We start from the raw sequence: 16,839 nt of genomic DNA, 5'->3' as shown, positions 1-16,839 counted from the left end.
CCTATTATGTATGGACAACAGGCAAAAAACCCCAATGACCTCAAAAGGATTTGAATTAAGTGTTCTCTTATCAAGTGGTAGATATAAAAGCCAAACCAAAATCCCAAACAAACAAAAGTTAAACCAAAAATATGGATTTCTATGTGAACTACAGCTTTAATAATTGAGTTAATTTGACATGAACAAATCAAACATTCTTAAAAATACTTTAGCTGAAAAGATACATATTTACAGGAACTTACCTATGCTCAAGTTATAAAGCCCCATAACATTAAATTTTGCAGAATCCAAAAATTCTCTAATAGTTACGTTCCCTGTGCCTCATGTGAGTAATTATCAACTTCAGCACAGGAGCCAAAAATAATACCAAATCAGATTTGGGAAACACACAGACTTCAACCCTGGCAATCTGCCTACAGTTAGCTCATGTCCAGGACTAAACTATAGCAGTTGGTCTATCACTCAGTGACCCCTCCTCAGCAAAGAAAAGGAATCAGGAAAAGAAGACCCACAAGTTGAAATGAAAACAGATTTAATGAAAAAACAAACCCAATAGAAAGTACATAAAGTTATTCTAGCAAAAGTACACCAGTCACACTAAGCAGGAAAGAAATCCTCAAGAGCAGAAAGAAAAAGGAAGGTCATAAGAAGCCCAAGCACAAGCAGAAAACCAAACACAAACCTCCCCTCTCTTGGGCAAACTTCCCCCTTTATAGTGAGTGTGATGCTGATGGTCCAGGATACACCTGTAGCCAACTCAGGTCAGCTGCTCTGGCTGACTCAGAACTGATAATGGCCTGCAGCCCATGGCTGGTCCAGGATTTTGTCCCAGCAAATCCAGAATACTCCAAAAAGCCCCCACTGAGCTTCCACATCAGTGCTTCACAACCATGCAAGACACAAGTCACTTATGACTCCCAGTGGCAGTATCTCTATGCTTTTGCTTAGCCAAGATCTTCTATTTTGCAATAGGAAAGTCCTATCCACTGATCAACAGTATCTTACCTCTGACTCCGTAGAGAGAAATTTAATAGCTTGGGGGGGGAAGGGGAAGAAAACTCTGGCATGTATTCTTGAAAGGTTGCGATGATGGTTTAAAACTATCTTTTGAATATTTCTTTACAGAGAGCAGAGAAAGGGAAGGAATGTAAATAAGTCACTACTGGGTGTAAGAAAGCAAAATAATGATTGTTCTAAACACTTCCATTGGATAGATACAAATGTTTAAGAACCATTACTCAAAACAAAGTTGGGGCAGTCGGAGTCTGAGTTAGCAACTTGCTGGGCTTCTGTCTGGCTGCTGCTGCTTCTTTTCTGGCTGAAGATAACACACTGACCTTGGCAAGCTAAGTTTAACAGCCTCTCTGCTTCTTAACTCTCTGCCTTCTGCCAGGGGGTTGGGGTCCTTCTGGATGGGGAGGAGGCCCATAGGGGAAGAGGCCCCTTTGAGGGAAGCAAAGGGGGCTTGGTTGCCCTTTTTCTGTTGATTGTATATATTTGTAAATGTTGTGAATTGTGTATATTTGTACATATTCATTGCATTTCATCATAGATTGTAGATTTGCTTGTAAATACAGCTTTCGTTTGCTTCCAGCCTGAGCTAGCCTGGTTATTGTTGGTGGGGGGGATTTCAGCTCTCACAGTTGCTAAATCTTTGACCAAGATGCTCAAATACTACTAATTATGGCCTTCAAAGGTGGAATATGGTCACAAGTGACCTGGAAAAGCCTGAGGTTCTCAATGACTTCTTTACCTCAGCCTTCACTGCAAGGGCCTCCAGCCACACTCCTGGAATAGTCATGCAAGCTAATGGCAAGGACCGGGAGGAAGAACTGCCCATCATAAGTGAAGAACAGGTTCATGATCACCTGAAGAACCTGAAAGTGTTCAAGTCCATGGGACCCAACGGGATACACCCACGGGTACTGAGAGAACAGGCAGATGAGGTGGCTAAACCCCTCTCTATTATATTCCAAAACTCCAGGCAGTCTGGGGAAGTCCCCACTGACTGGAAAACGGGAAACATTACGCCCATTTTCAAGAACGGCAAGAAGCAAGAGCCAGGGAACTACAGGCCAGTCAGTCTCACCTCTGTGCCTGGTAAGATCATGGAGCAGATTCTCCTGGAGGCATTACTGAGACAGAAGAATAGTGAAGAGGTGATTTGGTACAGTCAGCATGGGTTTACCAAGGGCAAATCCTGCCTGACAAACCTGGTGGCCTTCACAACCTTAATAGATGAGGGGCGAGCAACTGATGTCATTTACCTGGACCTGAGCAAAGCCTTTGACACTGTCCCGCACCACATCCTGGTCTCCAAACTGGTTACACATGGGTTTGATGGGTGGACCATGAGATGGATAAAGAACTGGCTTGATGGCTGCACCCAAAGAGTGGCTGTCAATGGGTCCATGTCCCAGTGGAGGCCAGTGACAAGCGGAGTCCCTCAGGGATCAGTCCTGGGACCAGTCTTGTTCATCATCTTTGTTGGTGACATGGACAGTGGCATTGAGTACACCCTCAGCAAGTTTGCTGATGACACCAACCTGTGTGGTGCAGCAGACATGCTGGAGGGAAGGGATGCCATCCAGAGGGACCTAGACAGGCTGGAGACGTGGACACAAGCCAACCTCATGAGGTTCAACAAGACAAAGTGCAGGGTCCTGCATCTGGGTCGAGGAAATCCCAAGCACAAACACAGGCTGGGCACTGACTGGCTGGAAAGCAGCCCTGAGGAGAGGGACTTGGGGGTGCTAGTGGATGAGAAGCTCAACATGAGCTGTCAATGTGCACTTGCAGCCCAGAAAGCCAATCAGATCCTGGGCTGCATCAAGAGAAGTGTGGCCAGCAGGTCGAGGGAGGTGATTCTTCCCCTCTACTCAGCTCTGGTGAGACCCCACCTGGAGTACTGCGTCCAGTTCTAGAGCCCCTATTATAGGAGGGATATGGACATGCTGGAACGTGTCCAGAGAAGGGCCACCAGGATGATTAGAGGGCTGGAGCACCTCTCCTATGAGGACAGACTGAAGGAGTTGGGGCTGTTCAGTCTGGAGAAGAGAAGGCTCTGAGGTGACCTTATTGTGGCGTTCCAGTATCTGAAGGGGGCCTACAAGAAAGCTGGGGAGGGACTTTTTAGGATATCATGTAGTGATAGGACTAGGGGGAATGGAATGAAGCTGGAAGTGGGGAGATTCAGGCTGGAAGTGAGGAAGAAGTTCTTCACCATGAGATTGGTGAGAGCCTGGAATGGGTTGTCCAGGGTGGTGGTTGAGGCCCCATCCCTGGAGGTGTTTAAGGCCAGGCTGGATGAGTCTCTGGCCAGCCTCATCTAGTGTGGGGTGTCCCTGCCCATGGCAGGGGGGTTGGAACTAGATGATCCTTGTGGTGCCTTCCAACCCTGACTGATTCTATGGTTCTATGATTCTATATTAACATTGCAAGAACATTATACATATAACCCTGCAAACCGTATAATGATTCTATGATTACACAGAGACCTTTTCATTAGATTTCAGATCAGGAAGCCTAAGAATCACTGCTTTGACGCTTCTTTCACTTAAATATGCATTAGTCCCAGAAGTTATATCATCAACTCTCTCCTTAAAAGATTTTTTCCCTGCAAGCAGTAAATTAAAAACCACCCAAGCAAGAACCTGAGGGAATTGATTTAGGGACCAGGACCCTAGACACTGCTTTACTGATAGAAGGAGATGCTTTAACCCTGGTGGGTCATAAACCCTGGGAACAGAATGCAGCTGTGTAGAATGAAAAACACAGATAGCTGTCTCCTAACAGTCACTGTGACCTAAGGGGGTTACACAGTTACCTGATAACAGGAACCAGGCAAAAGTTAGGACAGTGGAATGTAGAGTTATAGAATCCTTTATCTCTTGTCTGACATTTGTTTAAGCCTTGGAAAAATATATGCATTCACGTGATACTTTTTCTCTGTAGCCAATTATGAGTTTACAACTGTCACCTGGACATACTAATGACCAATTACAAGCTACCTTCTGAGATTATGTTAACCTATATAAAGGAAAAGCTGTATACAATAAACTGACACCTTGCTTGCATCAAGCTTTGTCCCATCTCTGCATCATGGTAAAATGGTGACCCCGACGTGATGGAGGCGATTAGCCACTAAATTATGGTCCTGCCACAAGTCTCACAGAACTTTGAATGAGCTGCTGAAAGGAAGCAGGAAAAAGCCGGTCAGCATAGTCCCCCTCCAGGAAGCGAGGTGAGCTGTGGGATACTATGGGGAATCAAGCATCATCCCCACAGAGAGACGTATATGAGCTCCTTAAAAAGCATGGCAAAGCTGTTTCTGACCATGATCTTAAGGTAATGCTGAAGTGGGTGCAAGAAAAAAATCCAGGCAGTTACAGCATGGACAGCAGTGTGGATCAGGGGGAGGTGATAGACCCTGGCTGGGCCACAGCAGGGAGCTAAGCGGCGGTGCCCATGGTGGCTTTGGCTTCTCCCGTGGAGGAGGCGGTGGCTGCGGCTCCCATTGCTCTCGTACACCAGCAGGAGCGTTTACAGCCCTTGATTCTTTAAAGAAATGTCACAGTTTTTTCATCACCAAGAAATTAGTGAAAAAGCAACTTTGGAGCTGAAGGCAGTATTCATGCAGTCAGAACCTTCATTTCAAAGCTTGAAAATCTGCACATTTCTGAAGACAACAGCTTGTGAACAATGAAGAAAAAAAGAAAAAAGTGCCTTCCTTACTGCTGTTTGCCAACCCCCTCCCTCTCTCTCTCCCCCCCCTTCCTTCTCCCTCCTTATCTCACTCCCTTGTTTGCAGCCGCTTACGGTCTGCAGAAACCTGTGTTCTGATTTTAAAGTAACAGTGTTAAGTTTTGTTAAGAAAGGTATTTCTCCATTTTGTGAATGCAAACTTAATATCTATGTATTGCTTTTATCATTATTTCTGATTGTAAGGGACGTGGGAAATTTATTAGTGTTTGTAATTGTGTTTTTATAATAACCATAATACCATGTAAGTGCTACTGGGTTTATGAGTTTATAGGTTAAGGTTTCTTTTTTTCTCTTTTTTCTGGTTCGAACCTCTTTTTTTTGAGTGTGCCAGCAATTTCAAAAAGAGCTCTCTATATATATGGTAAATAAGTTTTCATTTTGAAAAGCGCATTTTAAATAATATACCATCTTTTTTGTTGTTTTCTTGCACATTGATGGTTTAATTGTCATGTAGTTTTTAAAGGTTTAAGGACTTTTCTGGTATTAGCAGGACTTAAGAGTTTATTTTAGAAACGTTATAGAATGTTGGTTTGGTTTTTGTGTTTCTGAAGGTTTTAAGATAAGGATTATATTCCTGATGCCAGCATGGCAGAGCCCAGCACCAGACTCAAAGGATGGGACAAACAGCAATGCCCATGAATCTGAAAATCAACAGATCTGAAGCTGATCACACGAGTGTCCCCCGAGGAAACCTCTCATTTGGGACTGAATGTCTCAATGCCTTAATGTCATGTAATTAGGGAATATGCTTATGTAGATTTATATGTTAACTCACCAGAATGTTATAGTTAAACAACGGTTACCTGCTGTGATGCGAGAGACGGGACGCAGCCTGATGCAAGCAAAGTGTCAATTTATTGTACAAAGCTTTTTCTTTATATAGGTTAACATAATATCAGAAGGCAGCTTGTAATTGGTCATTAGTATGTCCAAGCTACAGTTGTAAATTCGTGATTGGCTACAGAAAGTATCACACGAACGCATGTATTTTTTCCAAGGCTTAAGCAAGCGTCAGGCAAGAGATAAAGGATTCCGTAATTCTGCATTCCTCTATCCTAGCTTTTGCTTTGTTCTTGTTATCAGGTAACTGCGTAATCCCCACAGGTCACAGTGACCACTAGGGAGTCGACCTGTCTGTGTTTTCCTTTTACACAGCTGCACTCTGTTCCCAGGGTTTGCCACCCATCAGAGATACAATATCTCCAGTGTCTGGGGTGCTGATCCCTAAATCAATTCCTTCAGTTACCCAGGAATAGATAATAGCCCAGCCTACCTATCTGGTAAAGTTAATTCGTCTTGCAATTGTGGGGTATCGCTCATATTCCCTGTATTCCTCATTCCCCCACATGGTACACTGAAGAGACTTTTGCAAAAACTAAAGAGGGTGGAATGGCAGGGGACTCTTCAGAGGCCTAGTTAAACAAAGCTATGTATGTTTTAAATTTTAAATTTTTTGCAGCTCTCTGATGATTCCCAGGAAACCCCAATGACACGTCATTTCAATTCTTTGACTACCACCAGTGCATTAATAATCTCGGGTGGAGGATATGCTTGTGTCTCAACAGGTTTTGGACCACATTGGGTCCCAGTGCTTTCATCATCCTTTGGATGCTGACTGCAGCAGCAGCCTTGCAGATCTCAAAGCAGCCACAGCAAAACGTGTGGGTTATGCTTGCCAAGGCCATAGGACAAGACATGCCGTGCCTCTCCGTATCAGTGCCTGCCAATCCCTTCAGCACCTGTCTGGTGTGCATATCAGTGAATGGGTGAAAGGACATCACTGAGAAAACTGAACCACTGAACTTGAAAAGATCATTCTACATGTGCTTCCTGGCACACTTAAAAGCTTTCATGGTTTTGGGTGTACAGGATTTGAAAAGATAAATCTGACTAGCCTCAAGAGATAAGTATGTTAGGATCGGTAAGAATGGATTACTGTGTTATGTTTACATCAGACAAGGCCACAGGTATTCAGGATGTTACTCCAGCAGAAAGGGAGGTACAGAAATTATACTGCATGGTGCAATCAAACTGAATTCATAGAAGTGAAGAGGCATTCCTATCCTTGTTGTCTGCCTGCAGATGTTTTCCTTATTTGTGGGGATAGAGCCTGGCCAGCTCTGGCCTCATGAATCAGAGGAAGACCTTGCAATCTCGGTCGTTTAACTGTTTCTGGCTGGCTTGGCAGTCTTGTTAAGACAATCATTTATGCTTTTGCTGTTTTGCTCTTTTTATTGCTTTTGTTACCTTGTCTTTTTCAGTGCTTACAAGGCTTAATCAATCGTTCTCTTAAGAGAATTCTCCTTGTTCAACAGGAAGGGGGAAATGATGGAATTGATTTAGGGACCAGGACCCCAGACACTGCTTTACTGATAGAAGGAGATGCTTTAACCCTGGTGGGTCATAAACCCTGGGAACAGAATGCAGCTGTGTAGAAAGAAAAACACAGCTGGCTCCTAACAGTCACTGTGACCTAAGGGGGTTACACAGTTACCTGATAACAGGAACCAGGCAAAAGTTAGGACAGTGGAATGTAGAGTTATAGAATCCTTTATCTCTTGTCTGACGTTTGATTAAGCCTTGGAAAAATATATGCGTTCGCATGATACTTTTTCTCTGTAGCCAATTATGAGTTTACAGCTGTCACCTGGACATACTAATGACCAATTACAAGCTACCTTCTGAGATTATGTTAACCTATATAAAGGAAAAGCTGTATACAATAAACTGACACCTTGCTTGCATCAAGCTTTGTCCCGTCTCTGCATCGCGGTAACAACCTCCACAACCTCCCCAAAATAAAAACCACTCCAAACCCACCAACTCTCCGACCCCATGCAAATCTATAAACTTGCATTTATTTGGAGATCTAGACAACACTATACTCTAGGGCTTGGATCCTGTACTAAGTTATATATACAGAAATCTGCTATGCATGCCAGATAACCGCAAACATACTTGTTCAAAATATGTATAAATCAAAATTGAAGCACAAACCAAACCACCCACACACAGGTCATTACCAATGAGAAGATATAACCTTTTTCACAATTTTTTTGATCTACAGCTTAAAACCAGCTCAAGTTCAATAAATGGACTAGAAGGCAGTTTATTACTGTCAAATGGGTAATATTTGGGGGGGGGGAGGGTGTGCCTCTAATGTGTTAAAAAATTTAGCATGAAGTACAGGATTCCAAGTTAAATTTTATCTGAGACAACCTACTTAAGTAGTTTCCTATTTCTTCAATAATTTTCAGGAAGGATCTTCAGCTCAAAAATATGCTGCAAATAAGACTACTTTAAAAATAGAAAGTGCTGATGAATGCTTTTCAGCAACACTGTAGGTAGTACAGTCTGTTTTACTCAGAAATGAATTGTGATATACATGTTCCTTTGAGAGTATTTATTTTGAAATATTCCAAAATGTTAATCAAAATTGAGAAGCACAAGATTATGTATTTTAAGTGCAGAGAAGTGAAGCCTGGATAATTATAAGCATCATGTCACAATAACAAAAAATTATAAAAATAATATAATACATCTTACTCTTTGTGTTTTTTCTTCTCGGTTTCACTGGAAGAGTCATCTGCAGAGCCTTCACTGTTTGATGAATCCTGTAGATGAAGGAAGGAATATATACAATTCATTACCAAAGCTCCCACTTTCAAACTGAAATCATATTCTTCATGCCTTATCCTCTTCAACTCCCTCAGAGTTGAATAAGATCAGGATTGCTATTGATTTCATAATTCTCCATCTATGAATATACCCTGTCAGCAGAACTCTAGAAAACACTACAAAACAACCTGTCTTAAAAATATAATCATTGTGCCTGCATATAGTCATAGTTTAGACTACTGCAAGTTGATCATGGTGAAGCTTCTATCAAAAGCCTAATAAAATCTCCTGCCCTTTATGAGAGCTCTCTCACCTTTCATATCCTCTCACATTTAAACACCACTGAGAAAATTTTGAGAATAGCATGTATATTTCTTCTGTCTCCACTCCTAAACAATAAATAATAAATAAATTGATGAACCTTCTGAAAATTATTTTTCTATAATCAATCTCAGAGATTAAATTTAGATCATTTTTATCTTGAAAGAGAGTCTTCAGGAAAAGACTACTTAGCAACGGCTATAAATATTTTAACTATTTATGATTAACTCCTTTGTTTAGTTTTAATGATGATCAGCTAAGTCTGACAAAATAGAAGACACCCAAAGTAATGATGAAAGACTTGTAATCACAATGCTTACCTTCTTTCTTTATATAATGAAGGAAATATGAAAGTCTGCTTTTAAATAAATTCTAATTCATAGTCATTGTGGTGAATAATGCCTGTGCCCAAGGCTATATCCTTAAAGTGGTGGGACATGGCCTACGTCTTCAGCTGGAACCCCCTCTCCCTTCTGGAGTGGGGGGGGAAGGCTGGGCACCAGTTTGTCCGAGTAAGACAATCTCCTGGGTCATTTGGGACAATGGCACTCCAACGACATGCCCATGCTTGGCTTTGTTCACAAGTTATGTTCACATTATATTTGGTGAAACATCAGTTCATTGGTCAATTGCTCTGTTTAACAAGGATGCTCACTGGACCAGTGTCCATGTGGCAAATGTTAAATAGGGGTTGTTTCGGTAAACTCGTGCTCCGTGTTCCGTGCCCGGTATCCGTGTTCGGTGCTCCGTGTTAATACCCGCGCCTGTTCCCGTGTGCATGTCCGTGTTTGCCTCGTGCCTTCTGCCGCCGAGAGATCCACCTTGCCCGGGACTCGAACTGGCAGCGTTCGAGTGCATTGCCGCAAGTCGCCGTTTCTGCCCAAAGGACCGGCACCCTCCCCAGCCGATCTCCGTAAGATCGCGGAAAGGGTCGCTCCAGCTTCGCAGAGGAGCCGCTTTTGGACATATCCTGCGGCCGCATCGACAAGGGTTTTCCCCTGGAACGGCAAGCTTGTTTACACAGCGCACTAGGTGAACTGACTTGCAAAGCCTCCGGGAATCACCGGTAATCTTCCAGGACCCTTTGTTCCGAGAGAAGCCGCTACCACGCGGCATGGCACCACGCGGTCGGCGCCATTTGTATCACATTATTACGATACATCCGTGCTACGATTTCCGGGAATATAAACAGTATCAAGAAAAGAACCTCGAGAACTTTCTTCAGTTAGTGAGTAAACTGAACATTTCTTCATAGAGTTTCTGGGGCAGTTTGTGCAAACTGCCTGTTTGTGGGCTTGCCGATTCTGGACAAGCACTCACCACCACCCCTCCGCTCTCTCTCTCTACCTCACTCCAATTTAGTTTCACTTTCTAAACATATAGATTTCCTCAAACTATTCAAAGTTCCTGTATATATACATTCTGCAGAGTTGATTCTTTCCAACTGAATACTAGAACCTGTAAATATCAATTGTATATCACTTGTAATATAGTGTTAATAAATATTTATTAAACCTTTATAAATATCTCCGCCGCTTATTTTCGGCGAGAATTTACACTTCACAACAGTTATGGCGCAGCGAAAGGGGTATTCGATAGGTGAACATTTCTGCAGAATGGGATATATACTGAAAAGATCAGACATAGAATGGGCCAGACAAAATTTAATAAATTCGGACCAAATCATTGAAAGCCTGACCGAATATGTGATCGAGCTATGCATTGAGCCGGCAGCAACGGCCGAGGACAGGGTGATTGCGATCGGATCCTGCATAGCACGAGCACAGGACGAATTTATAACATTAGAGGAAAAGATTAAAAAACTTGACGAAAGAAACAAGTTGCTAGAAAGAGAGTTAGAGAAGTCGGAGGCACAGAACCAGAAACTCCATGATTTATTAAAGCTGCAAATTAAAGAAAGCAGCGTTGCTATCAGAGCATTAGCAGAATCAGACACGGACTCTGTTTCAAACCTTCCCGGGACTTTCCGACCGCGTAGCACTGACGAAGTCCGCAGAGACAACACGGCACCCGGAGCCATATCACCTCTGCCGTCTTTTTACGAGCTACCCCCACCGCAGCCGCGCGAACAGGACTTTAAAATAGCGAACTCTAACGCAGCGCGAGACCTCGGACCGACAGCCTCCTGGAAGCAACCGACCCTCCGAATGTCGCGAACGGCGAATTTGAATGCACCCGCTCAGCCCAGCACGTCAGCGGCAGCGCGTGAACAGAATCTGCCTGTAAGCAGTGCTCCGAAAGGCAAATCCTGGAGGAAATCTAAAAGCTCCCAAACGGAGAGAGACTCGACCGACCAGGAGTCCACGGATTACAGTTCCGAGGAAGACCCCATATGGGGCAAGCCCGTTCGGTTGTGTCCCGTCCTCAAAGAACAATACACGGACAGCCGCCGTGGCCGAGGGACAACGACCACTCATGTGCGCCTGTACAGCGGAACAAAACTGCGTGAACTGCAGGAGACATTTGCACGTGCACCGGATGAAACAGTAACAGACTTTCTGTATCGTGTTATGGAATCGGGCGGAGATACAATTATTTTGAGTCGCAGTGAAGCGAAAGGTTGCTCCTGGGGTCATGAAGCATTTTTGGGTATGGGTCCAGATGGAAACCAGTCCTTAACTTCCCGAGTCGCTCACTGGGCGGGAAGTTTAGACCCCATAGATAGAGGTGAACCAACAGAGACAATTGTAGTCACAAGTTCAGCAGAACTCACTGCTGCGATTAAAAAATTAGCATGCGTTCAAGCAATGTATGATCGCAGAGCACATCTTTCCCCATTGGATGCCCCGGTAGACCCCCATACGACTAAAACTTTTGATTCATGGGCTACCGGCAGGTCTCAAAAATGTATGTGATGCTAAGAAATAGGAGATTGAACGAGCGATCGAGGCGAACCGTACTTCTACTGGTCCCCGGGTACACCACCCAACTTGGGAGGAACTGTTAATGACACTATCCCTGAAAGGCCGAGATTTGGGTTATTCTGATCACATGGTAACACCCAGGCCGTTCGGCGAGAAACGCCACACTAAATTTAAAGGCAACCATGAGGTGGCACCGCGGGGGAAAAAGCAGGAAGTGTGCCACACCAAAGCCTCTCCTGCCACAGCTTCTGCGAGCCCACGCAGCAGCCTGGACTCAAATCGCACTCACTCTGGGAGCCCCAGAGGGAGAAATTCCTACCAGCGGAGAGATAAACCACGCATTTTTAAACGCTCCATCTCACCAAGGGAGAAGTGGTGCCAAGTAGCACTATCTTTGAATATCCCTAAACGTGTTGTAGAGCCAATGCCAAAATGGCTAGTGAAAAAAATGGTTCTACATGCACAAAATAAATCTGGCAGCTGGAAATGGGATAAGTACTGCAGCAGCCACGGCAAAGGGGAAGATAAAACCTGCAGCTACAGCCCCAAAACAACTTCTCCTAGCAAAGAAGTTAATCCCTTTGCACCTCGCTGCCAAAGTCCAAATAATTCAAAAAACTAGACACAGCGGTGATTGTTCCAGGCCTCACTCATCGCTTCATTAACACCTGCCAATGGTCTGATGGTCCCGAACTTTTCATTTTGATTCCCACCGGACCTAATCGAACTGCTGTAAAATTCCTTATTGACACGGGGGCACAAATTAGTGTTTTAAATGTGCAACTAGCCAAACGTTTGAGAATCCTACCGTCCCGGAAGAGGATAAGAATAGAGGGTGTTACAGGAACGCCTCACATTTGCTATTTAGCTAAAACACGACTGTGGCTTCCTGGCGACAAGCAAAGTACCTTGGTCGACATTGCCCTAAGTCCTTACCCAGAAAACACCCTAGGATTTGATGTTTTGGCTGGTAAGCGATGGCATCTACCCGATGGTACATTATGGTGCTTCGGTTCTTATGGAATAGGAGCAGGAGGAACCAAAACTGCTCGGATAGGCACCTTACAAGTCGCTCCACCCTTGCCTGCATCGAGCATCACCTGTGTTGCACAATACCCACTACCAGCAGCAGCCAGACAAGGCATCACCGAAGTGATTGCAGACCTGGAAAAGAGACAAATTATCACCAGAACCCACTCACCTTACAATTCTCCTGTTTGGCCAGTGCGTAAACCTGATGGACGCTGGAGACTCACCGTTGACTACAGGAAGCTTAACAGCAACACACCCTCTCTCACAGCCGCAGTCCCAAGCCTGACAGCAACTGTGACAGCAATCCAAGCTGCATCACACACCTGGATGGCCTCACTGGACATAAAGGACATGTATTTCATGATTCCTTTGCGTGAGGAGGACAAACTTCAGTTTGCTTTCACGTGGCAAGGTTCTCAATTCACCTTAAATCGTCTCCCGCAGGAGTACAAACACTCAGGTACCATCGCACACAATGCTTTAGCAGCATTGCTAAACACTCTTGAAATCCCAAAAGATGTAAGTGTCCATCAGTATATAGATGACATCTTTGTGGGGGGGGGGACGACAAAGATAAAGTGGGCTCAGTAGCCGCAGCCATCTGGGAACTGTTAACCAGTAATGGGTTAGAGGTTCCACAAGCCAAATGTCAAGGCCCAAGCCAAGAGATTAAATTTCTCGGATCCTGGTGGGTAGCAGGGGCAATATCGGTGCCAGAGGATGCTCTGGAAGGTATTGAGAAGGGCCAAATCCCTAACAACAAGAGGGAGCTTCAACGACTCTTGGGTACCTTTGGTTACTGGAGAAAGCATATTACAGGCTTCTCAGTAATTGCTCGTCCCCTTTATGACTTGCTTAGAAAGCACAGAGTCTGGGACTGGACCCCAAGACATACTGAAAGCCTAAAAGTCTTGAAAGATGAATTAAAGGCTTACCAGAAACTGGGCCCTCTACACCCACGAGACCCCTTGAGGGCAGAATGGGGCTTTTCCGAGCATGCCTCCTATTGTGGGATTTTCCAAAAGGGACCCAAAGGCCCTAGCAGAGCCCTCTCATTCTCTTCAACAGCATTTAAAGATGCTGAAAGGAGGTACTCTGAATGGGAAAAGGGACTCCTGTCCCTAACCCGACCTGTCAAAGAGGCAGAGAAACGTCATACTACACAGGATATTGTAGTGCAAGGCCCTTTCTCTCTGCTCAAAGCAATCCTCAAAGGAACTCCTCCACCCGAGGGAATTGCCCAGAAAGCTACTGCGAGAAAATGGTATGCTTATCTGGAAGGGATTGCACAGCTTATGCCTCTAAGAGAAGGACCCACAAAGGTATCTAAACTGCAGCAGCCCATCAATCCAAATACTGTTCTGCTATGCCAACCCTATAAGCCTTCTCCAATTCAGGTAGCCCCTGAATTAACTACCGACTCCAATACAGAAGGAGTATGGTTCACAGATGCATCCTCCCGTAGGGTAGGATCGCAGTGGCACTATAAGGCTGCAGCTCTGGAGATTGGCACATGCAAAACTGTCACTGAAGAGGGTGAGGGCAGCGCTCAAGTTGGAGAACTGCGTGCTCTTATGCTGGCTGCAGAAAATGGTGCGGAGACCATATACACTGATTCATATACTACATTTAAACGTGCCACTGAATGGATTTGTCAGTGGGAAGCAAATCAGTGGATAGTTGGTAACACCAAAGTTTGGAGGGCAACTGACTGGCAAAGGCTACTGGAAATAAGCTGATCCAGGCCTATTAAAGTGGGCTGGGTAAAGGGACACTCCAGAGAGCAAACCCCTGCTGCTGCTTGGAATCAGCAAGCAGATGATTTAGCAAAAATCAATATGATCAGTCACGAGGGAAAGGACTGGGAACGACTAGCTGAGTGGCTGCATATTAAAAGAGGCCACTCAGGCAAGTCAGACCTCTACTACGAATGTAGATCCAGGGGGTGGCCAGTCCCTCTGACCACATGTGAGACCATTGTCTCAGCCTGTCCTCAGTGTCAGATCAGGCTAAGAGCTAACCATCCTGATTTGGCTCCAGCCCAACATATCAAAAGGTATAAAGTGCTAGGGAGCACATGGCAAATTGATTATGTTGGTCCACTCTGACCCTCACATGGGAAGAGATACATACTGGTAGGAGTGGAAGTGGTCTCAGGCCTAGTTATGGCTACAGCCACTACTGCTGCCTCAGGAGCTCAAACCATTGAGATTCTGAAAAGTTGGTTCAGCATCCTGCCTATGCCTGAATGTATACAAAGTGACAATGGGTCACATTTCACCTCAGCCTTAGTCCAAGACTGGGCTAGAGGGGAAGGGGTCAAATGGATATTCCATACCCCATATTACCCTCAGGCTAATGGCATGGTCAAAAGGGCAAACGGCCTCATTAAAAAGCATGCCAATGTCTCAAAGAGCAATTGGGATAAGCGTCTGCCTTCTGCAGTCTTTACTGTGAACAACCGTTGGGGGAATTATGGTAGCCCCAAAGTGAAGGCACTTTGCCCCACTGAACCAGCAAGGGATGCCAATTGCATACCAGGGGGTCCAGAGGACAAACCCCCACGCTCACTAACACAGTTGCACGTGGGTCAACCTGTATTAGTGAAGCTACCTCTGATCGGAACTGTGCTTATGACATTGGCTAAACCCAGAGGTTTATATGCCTGGGAAGCCACAGACAGTAACAGGAAAACACATCGAATAAGCACTCGATGGATTATCCCAAATTACTAACTGTCAAGCCTGGCTTCTATATGCCACAGCGAGTTTTGTTTACCCACAGAATGAAGCTGTTCCAGCAGACATCCTGCACTGAAAATGAAAACCTCCCCCATAAGGACCAGAAGTCAATCACCGGTCAGGGGGTGGAAACTGAAACACAGAATACAAATACAAAGCTCAGAACAGGTGCTACCCTATACTGCTTTGCAGTATGCTCTGGTTAAGGTACAGTTATACAGTTTGCAAGACTATATGTATAATGTTCTTGCAATGTTCATATAAATAAGGATAATTTATTTGAAACAAGTTTACTCCTGGAGCAACATTTGCCCACATACACTTGCCCATAAGCAGGGGGTGGAATGTGGTGAATAATGCCTGTGCCCAAGGCTATATCCTTAAAGTGGTGGGACATGGCCTACGTCTTCAGCTGGAACCCCCTCTCCCCTCTGGAGTGGGGGGGGAAGGCTGGGCGCCACTTTGTCTGAGTAAGACAATCTCATGGGTCATTTGGGACAATGGCACTCCGACGACATGCCCATGCTTGGCTTTGTTCACAAGTTATGTTCACATTATATTTGGTGAAACATCAGTTCATTGGTCAATTGCTCTGTTTAACAAGGATGCTCACTGGACCAGTGTCCATGCGGCAAATGTTAAATAGGGGTTGTTTCGGTAAACTCGTGCTCCGTGCCCGGTATCTGTGTTCGGTGCTCCGTGTTAATACCCATGCCTGTTCCCGTGTGCGTGCCCATGTTTGCCTCGTGCCTTCTGCCGCCGAGAGATCCGCCTTGCCCGGGACTCGAACCGGCAGCGTTCGAGTGCATTGCCGCAAATCGCCGTTTCTGCCCAAAGGACCGGCACCCTCCCCAGCCGATCTCCGTAAGATCGCGGAAAGGGTCGCTCCAGCTTCGCAGAGGAGCCGCTTTTGGCCGTATCCTGCAGCCGCATCGACAAGGGTTTTCCCCTGGAGCGGCAAGCTTGTTCACACAGCGCACTCGGCGAACTGACTTGCAAAGCCTCCGGGAATCACCGGTAATCTTCCAGGACCCTTTGTCCGAGAGAAGCCGCTACCATGTGGCATGGCACCACACGGTCGGCGCCATTTGTATCACGTTATTACGATACATCCGTGCTACGATTTCCAGGAATATAAACAGTATCAAGAAAAGAACCTCGAGAACTTTCTTCAGTTAGTGAGTAAACCGAACATTTCTTCATAGAGTTTCTGGGGCAGTTTGTGCAAACTGCCTGTTTGTGGGCTTGCCGATTCCCGACAAGCACTCACCCCCCCGCTCTCTCTCTCTACCTCACTCCAATTTAGTTTCACTTTCTAAACATATAGATTTCCTCAAACTATTCAAAGTGCCTGTATATATACATTCTGCAGAGTTGATTCTTTCCAACTGAATACTAGAACCTGTAAATACCAATTGTATATCACTTGTAATATAGTGTTAATAAATATTTATTAAACCTTTATAAATATCTCCGCC

At 44.9% G+C, this 16,839-nt stretch overlaps 1 protein-coding gene across 1 annotated transcript in view; it reads right to left on the bottom strand.

The window, feature by feature from the left end:
- LOC128979911 (chromodomain-helicase-DNA-binding protein 1-like) overlaps nt 1-16,839 on the bottom strand; it is a 130,389-nt gene that overhangs the window by 87,685 nt on the left and 25,865 nt on the right. The window contains 1 exon segment of the mRNA XM_054398306.1: nt 8,311-8,378. Within this exon segment, the coding sequence (XP_054254281.1) occupies nt 8,311-8,378 (68 nt within the window).

The sequence above is a fragment of the Indicator indicator genome (genome assembly GCF_027791375.1).
Source record: "Indicator indicator isolate 239-I01 chromosome W unlocalized genomic scaffold, UM_Iind_1.1 iindW_random_scaffold_91, whole genome shotgun sequence".
In the NCBI taxonomy this organism is placed as follows: Eukaryota; Metazoa; Chordata; class Aves; order Piciformes; family Indicatoridae; genus Indicator; species Indicator indicator.
Note: the sequence above shows the minus strand (reverse complement) of the source record. Positions and strands in the feature narration are given on the sequence as shown.